At 42.2% G+C, this 9433-nt stretch overlaps 1 protein-coding gene across 1 annotated transcript in view; it reads left to right on the top strand.

Annotated features, from left to right (window-relative positions):
• Window positions 1–729: 729 nt before the first annotated feature.
• The window catches only part of MAP7D2 (MAP7 domain containing 2), a 131325-nt gene continuing 122621 nt past the window's right edge, over window positions 730–9433 (top strand). The window contains exon 1 of the mRNA XM_077807187.1: window positions 730–781. Within this exon, the coding sequence (XP_077663313.1) occupies window positions 730–781 (52 nt within the window). The remainder of the gene's footprint in view (window positions 782–9433) is intronic.

Below are 9433 nucleotides of genomic sequence, written 5' to 3'. Positions count from 1 at the left end.
TCCATGGAGATAAACTTTGTACTTTGTACTAGAATCAGTCAAGTCAGGGCAAGATCCGTTCAAACCAATTTCCCGGCCCAACCTGGGAATCAGAAATATTTCAGAACAATGGAGAGGCCACGTGTGTGAAGGCGGAGGTGACGGCGGGAGGGGGTGTATCAAAAGAGACACGACTCCAGAAGCCCATCTCTTGGCTACCCCATCTTCTAGGGGCCAGGCGGTCTGTCAGGCGTTATTAGCCTGCATCCCGAAGCCATCAGAGCTCTGAGGCCAGGGAAACGCACCAGCCCAGCGCTTTGCAATTGCCTTTCACCTCCGCCCCCGCCGCGGCGCGCCTAGAGCTGCCCGGGGAGGTGGCAGCTGGAGCTCGGCTGCCTGCGGAGGAGGCAGCGGCCGGGTCCCGCTTAGCGCCCACCCGCCAGTTGCGTTGCGGGGCCACTGGCCGCTCCCCAGCACGGGTGCCCGGGGCAGGGGGCGGGCGCGGGCCGGCAGCGCGCAGCAAGCGCCGGGAAGGAGGGAAACACCTGGAGGCGCCGGAGCCTCCGCCCCACCCACTGCGCGCAGCGGGCACCGGAGCAGCCGCCGCCTCCCGCCCCGCTGCCTCCGCCTCCCGGCAGCGCGGCGTCAGGTGCGGCGGAGCGGGCAGCGCGCCTGTGCGGCGGCCACCCGGAGCGCAGCGGGGCCGCAGCCGGGAGCAGGAGCCGCGCTCGCCGCCGGCCGAGTGAGAAGATGGCGGAGCCGGGGGCTGCGCGTACCTCCCCCCCGCAGCCGCGGGCGCCAGGTGAGCGACAGGCCGGGGCAGCGGGGCCGGCGGCTGCGGGCGCGGGGGGACGCCCCTTCCCGCGGGGGCAGGGAGCGACCCCTCCAGCGGTGTCCGGAGCCGCTCGCTCGCTCTCTCTCTCTCCCTCCAGCTGGAGCAGCCCCGGGGCTTGGGGGGCCAGCGGAGCCTCCTTCGCTAGCATTAAAATAACAAAGACGGGGGCAGGTGCCCCAGTAATTCCCGGGGGCAGGGTCGCAAATAACCAGCGGGTGAGCGGGTGCGGAGGAGGGGAGCGCAAGGCCTTCGCAAGGGACTCCTGCTCCTGCGCTCGGGGGAGGCGCACGCTGGTGGGCAGTAGTCGCTCGTGGAGGGGCAGGGCGCGTAGTGCTCATCCTGGGGGTGATGGCTGCATGCGGGGAGACTTCCGCAGCCAGGCACCAGTCAGAGGATTTGGAGAGTTTCCTCTATCCTAGGAGCGCGCGGCCGGCTGTAAATAATGCCAGGGAAGGATTAGAAGGACCTGTGAATCCCTGCATCTGTGGGAGAGAGTATCCGTAATAGCTACAGGAGAAAGCTGTTAATGCTGAATGGTTTGCTCTTCCCTGGGGATGTCAAACATGATTTGGTTCAGCAGTATCAGAAAGGGAGTATGTGTTATCTGAGAGTAAACCTGCACAGAGCTCTGCTACTGTTAGACTGGTATAGTTCCGATTCACGCCCCTTGGCTTGCTTATTTTCATTTTAAAACTGTTTTCTTTGTGGTATAGTAAATATTTGCCACGAGGAAGTTTTTAGGTGTCTTTAAACCTGTTGGGCTGGTCTTGCATGACAGATGCACGTTAATTTCTTAACCACTAAATGTGTTGCCAGCGATGGAATGAGCTTTATTTTAGCCTAAAGTAAGGATCAAGGGCAGAACATCTAAACACAATTTCCTACGGTGTCTGGGCCTGTCTATACTGGTAGGCCAAACCATGGAATAAACTGGTTAAGCTGGTATCGAGCTTGAACAATCAGTTTAGTTCTCAGTCCTATATAGGCACAGATTCTAAAGGGCTCTCCTTTCCTGCTTCATTCTAAATAACCACATTGTAAGCTTCTTGGGGCAAGGACTTTTTTTTGCTATATGTTTGTACAGTACCCAACACAATGGAGCTCTGATTCTAATTGGAATCTCTCAGTGCTACCAAAATATAAATAATAATTACATGAGAACATATTCAAATGAAGTGAGCTGTAGCTCACAAAAGCTCATGCTCACATAAATTTGTTAGTCTCTGTGGTGCCACAAGTACTCCTTTTCTTTTTGCGGATACAGACTAACACGGCTGCTACTCTGAAACCAGTATTTACTTTGTAAAGTCAAGCATTTGAACATTAGGAAATACTAGAACTAAGGTTGCCTGTGAAACCTTATTCTTTCCCCTGCTTGTATGTGTGGGTGCATTATGATAGACACCTTAATGACCTGATTGCATACTATTTTTTCCACTGCTTCAGTCAGTGCACAGGAGGGATAGTGCTCAGGGAGCTATTCAGTATATTATTATCTCCATTATCCAATACGTGACCCTTTCGCGTCTTATAAAACCATGTACTGAATACAGAATTATTAATTTACTCATGGTGCTCATAAGCTGTAGTACCTGAGTGCCTCGCAAATGCTAATAAGTTTATTTTCACAATTTCTTGGAGAGATAAGAGTATTGTTAACCCTATTTTACAGGTGGGGAAACTGAGACAAAGACAGTGAGCAGCCACAGCTCAGTTGCTCTTCAGAGTGTTTAGCATTTCTGATCATCCAGCCCTTGGTATCTCAAGTTGGGCCCCTAGAAAATGAGAGCGAAACTAAGTGACCATGTATCAAAATTCCACTTCAAGTAACTTGCCTAACATCACATAGGAAGTTTCTGGTAGAGGGAGGGGTGGAAGTGAGGTCTGTGTAACAGTCACCTGTCTTAACCACAAGACCATCTTTTATCTTTTTGCATTCCCTATTTTATTCTCTATGCACCTTCCAACTGCTAGAAAAATGAGGGAGGGTTCTATAGATAAATCTCATTGACTATACAACTTCTCAGTACCATCCATTCTCTGTCCTGTCCTATGGAAATAGTCATATGTTATCATGTGATCAGTCTGTGTCACAATGAATCTGCACAAGAATGAAGCTTGCATGGGCAATTGTAATTGCTGATCATGCATCATCAGGATTTGAATCCTGAATTTTAAGTACTTCAACACAGAGTGCTATTCCTTCAACTACAGGACTAAATGTATTAGTTGGTAGCAGAAGACTGTTACCCTGTTTGAACCTTCCACTAAAAGAAGTTGCATAATACACTGAAAAATAGTGTGTTACATATGCATGAGTAGCCCCATTCTACAGACAGAATAGAAAATAAAGGTATGCAGTGTGGCTAATTGGATGAGATTTGGGTCTGCTGTAGTGGAGAGCTGGGATATATTGCTAGTCCCAGTTTAATAATTGTGAAGGGTACGCAATTACTAAAGCACTCAGCAACAGAGTTTAGAACTCATGCTTTTCTGGTACACATTATTATTATTATTATTTGAATTTATCTTCTCCTGGGGTTCTCATCCCAACATGGGAGGTATGTGGGTGCAGAAGAATAATATCTGCCCTCTGTGATACCCCTAGAGGTGGGCAATAGGCCACTGGGGCCATTTGTTGGGCCCAGGTGATAGTTGCAACTCAGCCTGGATCTTCCCATCCCTTCCTCTGGTACTATAGCTGCTCTGGCAGCAACTTGGCAGAGTTTCTGTTCGCAGAGATTTCCAGTGCAATGTATGCTGCTATGGCAATAGCTGTGGGGTCCCAGCCTTAGAATGTTCATGGTGTTTTTGCATGCTGCCAAAATCATGCAGTAACAACACAAGCCATGGTAGGGAAATAGCTGTTTTCAACAGTTCATATTCATCTACATCTGAGCAGAATTTCATGGTGCTAGTAAACTGCACTTTCCTCTTGCCAAAACCCTGCTACAAATAATAAAGGTGATAGAGCTCAAGAAAGATGACAATCTTTTATAATGGAAGGTGTTAGGTAGACTAAATATTGGGGTCACTGCCAGTTCTCCATCTAATAATAATAATTAATAATGAGGAATAAATACCAAATGTCAAGCTTCTGAGTTCCAGATCTCTCATCTTCCATTTCACTGCTCTGTGAAGTGTGCTTAGATCTGTCCTGGAAACCTAAGAAGAGCTCAGTATTTCTGGTTATTTTTCAGGGAAGTGTTTTTTTCTTTTCTCACATAAAAGCTTGGTCAAAATTAAGAGGATTTAAGAAAAAGGTACATATGGTGCCTAGTTAGGTAGAAAATATAAACAGAGTGAAAATATAAGGAGCAAATTCTTACATATTCCTTCAGTTTTTTTTTCCTGCTGTGATGACAGCATTCACTCAGCTGATTTCTATAACATTTTTCAGTGTATAGCACAGTATGCTAATGTTGTTGTATAATTTTTTATGTGAGAAATTAATATTGTTTTCCCAAGGTGTTAATTTGAGGGCCTGCTTTTATATGGTATAACTATTTCATAACCATCAATTTTATTTCAGAATAGTGTAATGCATTCTGTAGTTACATAAGTAATGGCTCAGAGGCATTACCAGTTAAAATTATTTTTGTATTTTGTAGAATAAAGTGAGGAACAGTATCTTTCCTCTTTGAACCGCAAAAATGCGGGGGGGGGGAGAAGAGTTGTTGCTTGAATGTCATAAGCTATTAAAAATGTAGCAGCGAAAAATCTGAACTTTAGGGCGTTAGAAAGCAGTCTTGATACCATACATAATATACATATTTCAGTCTGCGTTATTGGGTTTTCATACACATATGTGCAAAATACATGAGTTAACTAAGGGTTAACTTAGATATTTGATATTATTTTTTTCATGTTGACTGAAGGTGTTTACATATATGTCATGTAAATAAAACTATGTATACTGCCCTTTGAAATCTTAAGATTTTTATAGTAAGCACTTTTTATTATGTATTAAAACAATTATAATTTTGTTAGCAATTTTTTTAACTTTAGGTTTATTTATAGCTTAACCTAGTAAAAGAAGTTTTGAATATCTTGTTCATACTCTTCAGTCAGGTACTAACACCACATATCCAGTGCACTGAAAAGTGCGAATGTGTGTTTGGTGGCCAGATTATTCTTTTTGACTGTTCATGTAAAAAGGTGTGTCTTTTTTCCCTTATTCTGACATGTGAATTCCTCCATTGTCAATATATTCCATGGTTGGCAGTTCTAGTTGGTTCTTTTGCTGTCCTCCACTATGGTTATATTGGCAGTCTCAGCGGCCATTAGCCAGTATTTTAATAGATTAGCCATCTTTAAATAAGTGCCTTTTTATTTTGATGAATATAGTAGTATTGTAACTAAGCCTGGCTCCCCTCAAATCGTGGGATCTCCCCATGTACAAGCTGGCTTCCATTAACTTCATTGCAGCACTGGCTGTGAAGGAAAATCACAATCTTTCTGCTAGGACAAGATGCTCAAACTGCTCTAAATTTAGGAGCATTCTCTGTAAGATTCTCAATAGCAGTTAGTCTCAATTTGAATATCCATATGCAATTTCTGTGCTTAAATAAAGTAAAAAATTGCCGTGTATAAAAGTTGTAACTAAATGCATCTATTCAGGCACTACAAAAAAAAGAGTAGGCAGACAAACACTATGTTGTGAAGTGTGAAAATATTACCTACGTCCTGATATAACCATCTCTTGATCCACTCTGCCTTTTCCACATTCCATCTCTGACTGGTTTCAGAGTAGCAGCAGTGTTAGTCTGTATTCGCAAAAAGAAAAGGAGTACTTGTGGCACCTTAGAGACTAACAAATTTATTCCACTGAATGCATCCAATGAAGTGAGCTGTAGCTCACGAAAGCTTATGCTCAAATAAATTGGTTAGTCTCTAAGGTGCCACAAGTACTCCTTTTCTTTTTGCATATCTAACTGGCTGTCACAATTTTTTCCAGCCTATCAAATTAGAATTTGAGCAAATCTGTGGAATTCGTTGTTTGATCCAGGTTCTCCTTGATACAATTTCCTTTCACTTGATGTGAACAACATATTTTACCTAGCTCAGTACAGTGTGTTACTGTGATTTGAGTAGTACACATTAATACAGTGTGTTCCTTTGTTACACACCCAAGTTTAACTTTCATACAGCATGTTTCTCTCATACTGGCCTAGGCAAACTTCTAGTTTATTGTTTAACTGTTTACAGGAATACTAGTGTACATTAACAAAAGTTACACTAAAAAAACACCAACGTTCCTCTAGTACTATTGTGAACTTCATCTAGTTATTATTTAACCCCTCTTATTTATTACCATTTACATTCTTTTGTATGAATTTGCCATAAGTGACCTGCTTTTGAATGATAGATGACTTGATATTTACCGACTGTGTATTTTCTATAATTGTGTCAGTGAGGATTTTACCTATGTACAGTATGTGTGTATGTATATATATATATATATATATATATATATATATGTGTATATTTATATATATTGTCCACAGTCAGTTTCTCTGTTTTTTCCATGCTCCAACTTCATAAAAACTACATGATTGTAAATTTTGAGCTGTTATAGTATACTGGATAGTCTGCCACATTGCTTGTGTCCAATACCTGTCTTAGGGTCATTTAATGGGCGACTCACTAATTTAGTGACTTGTAATCTTAGGTGGAAAAACATTTATTTTACAGCAGAATAATATACTGTACTGAGGTTTTAGAGATACCCGTCATTGTAATTGATCTCCCTAACTGTGACTGATTTGTGTGTGCGCGTCTGCACACCTGATGGGAGCTGATGTCAGTTTGGTCTTCCTGCTGGGAAGTGGCTTAGGACAGGAAATGCATTTCACTGGTAGAATGAAATAGGCAGAGACTTTCAAGGTTCTTATTGTTCTGTTACTTAAAATCTTATGTCCGACAGTCACTGCCTCTCTCATTCAGATAATGAATTTCATTTTCTTTGCCTTGACTTCTGCCAATGGGCTGTCAAGGTAGCAGTGTTCTCTGCTTGACAATCTTTTCAAATGAATATTGTAAAGATCTTAGTGATGTATTTTGTGTGTAATTAGATAGTGATTAAAATCTTTCATATTAAATGGCAGTTTTGCTTAAAAATTGTTCTCTATTTGGTGTTCATAGAGTATTTTTTGTTAAAGTAATAAAATAGGATGTTCAGATCTTCGATTGTTCCATCTTAGATTTTTTTCTCTTCATTTCCTCCCATTATTCATTATTTGAATTATTATTTAAATGATTCATGTAATTATACTTTCATTCAACTCTTTTAAAATTTTTCTTGGCTCGTCTGAATTCTTGTCAAATGTGAGAGCAAATAGACCACATCAAATTGCTATATCTCAGCTCTTGCTTACTGTGTGCCTAATTAGCATGTGTTTCTGTGAGTCTTAGCGCAACAATTCTCTTTGCCCAATTTAATGTCTAAAAAGTATGTTATCATATATATCTGTTCTTCGTTCAACTTGCTATTGTAATCGTCACTTCACAATAGTAACAACCAAACCTCTGCTTTCTCTAGAATTTCTATAGACCAGTGGTGTGCAAACTGGGGGGCATGCAAGAGGTTCTCTGGGGTGGTGCGAAGAAACTTCTGCCTTTTGCCCTTTTAAAAAACAAACATACAAATATCAATGTTGCCAACCTTACTTCTGTGCTGCTGCTGGCAGCGGTGCTGCCTCCAGAGCTGGGCAGCCAGAGAGCAGTGGCTGCTGGCTGGGGCGTTCGTGTTGTTCGTGGCACAGGACGACTATTTTTTTTAATCCCACACCAGTCCCGCCCTGCAGTTCCCACTCCCACCTGCTCCTGCATTGTCTGTTGAATTTTTATTCCACTCCCACTGTTATGGCAGCAGGCTCTCTTTGTTTCTATCGTGCTTCATAACTCTAGTTTCTGACAAGGGATCCCAAATTGGTAGTGACTAGAAAAGATGTTCATTTTTAAAGGCTCTCATTTTCCAATAAGCAGTGTTTGGGGGAAGTGAGTAATATTTTAGGTAGCTTCTCTGCATATGACGGTAAATGAACCTTTCAGTGTTTTAAGTCGCTCCATGGCTTCGCAGTATGCAGAATAACTTCGGTGCAAGTTATTTTCCTTGGTCTATCTTTTTCTCTGACTGCTGTTTCTTTTGGATTGGTTTTGGTAATACTCTTAACCTTTCTGTTGTAATACCAATCTAAACAGGGAAAACTCTCACATATGTCTGATAAATTAAAACCCTTGTTACAAACTTCATTTCTTAATGTTTCTTTAATATTTAAATTATTTTCCATACTCCATGGAGTCAGCTTTATTGCCTTCCATTGTCAGAATTTAGGCATTCCAGTCTTTTGTAGGATTTAATTTCCCTGAAGATTTCTTTATCCCATAATGAGCTGAAATAGATTTTTATCATGTATTCAGTTCCTGGATTTTCTGGTATGACAAAAATCTGAAGATGTCTTTCTCTCCCTGTTCCAGAAATATTTTAATTTCTCCATTCATTTGCTCTCTCTGTTGTCAAACCCAACCCATTTAATGAAAGTTCATTTTTATAGTTTGTCTAATGTCAAATCACTCCTGTCTGTTTGTGTTAGAAGGGGACTGGTCCACCCCACAACTGCATTGCATATGTTTCGGTTAGCTGTTGTCAAGTTGGCTTGTCCACCTGCAGTGTCTTTCTAAGTGGGTTCTTCGCTTCAGTGATGTTGGTCTTTACATTCACTTTCGTGCCTCTGCTGCATTTCTCATGTCCAGTGACAGAAAGGTGATGGGGCACATAGAGCATTCTTTAATCATGCAGAGCTATTGGTTTAAGCAGCCTGTCAAGGTTCCTCCCCCACTCTGAACTCTAGGGTACAGATGTGGGGACCTGCATGAAAACCCTCCTAAGCTTATCTTTACCAGCTTAGGTCAAAACTTCCCCAAGGTACAAAGTATTCCACCCGTGGTCCTTGGAATGGCCGCTACCACCACCAAACTAATACTGGTTACTGGGGAAGAGCTGTTTGGACGCGTCTTTCCCCCCAAAATACTTCCCAAAACCCTGCACCCCACTTCCTGGACAAGGTTTGGTAAAAAGCCTCACCAATTTGCCTAGGTGACTACAGACCCAGACCCTTGGATCTTAAGAACAATGAACAATCCTCCCAACACTTGCACCCCCCCCTTTCCTGGGAAATGTTGGATAAAAAGCCTCACCAATTTGCATAGGTGACCACAGACCCAAACCCTTGGATCTGAGAACAATGAAAAAACATTCAGTTTTTTTCAAGAAGACTTTTAATAGAAAATAGAAGTAAATAGAAATGAAGAAATCCCCCCTGTAAAATCAGGATGGTAGATATCTTACAGGGTAATTAGATTAAAAAACATAGAGAACCCCTCTAGGCAAAACCTTAAGTTACAAAAAAGATACACAGACAGAAATAGTTATTCTATTCAGCACAATTCTTTTCTCAGCCATTTAAAGAAATCATAATCTAACACATACCTAGCTAGATTACTTACTAAAAGTTCTAAGACTCCATTCCTGGTCTATCCCTGGCCAAGCACAGCATACAGACAGACACAGACCCTTTGTTTCTCTCCCTCCTCCCAGCTTTTGAAAGTATCTTGTCC

This window comes from Eretmochelys imbricata, chromosome 1 (assembly GCF_965152235.1).
Source record: "Eretmochelys imbricata isolate rEreImb1 chromosome 1, rEreImb1.hap1, whole genome shotgun sequence".
Lineage (NCBI taxonomy): Eukaryota > Metazoa > Chordata > Testudines > Cheloniidae > Eretmochelys > Eretmochelys imbricata.
Note: the sequence above shows the minus strand (reverse complement) of the source record. Positions and strands in the feature narration are given on the sequence as shown.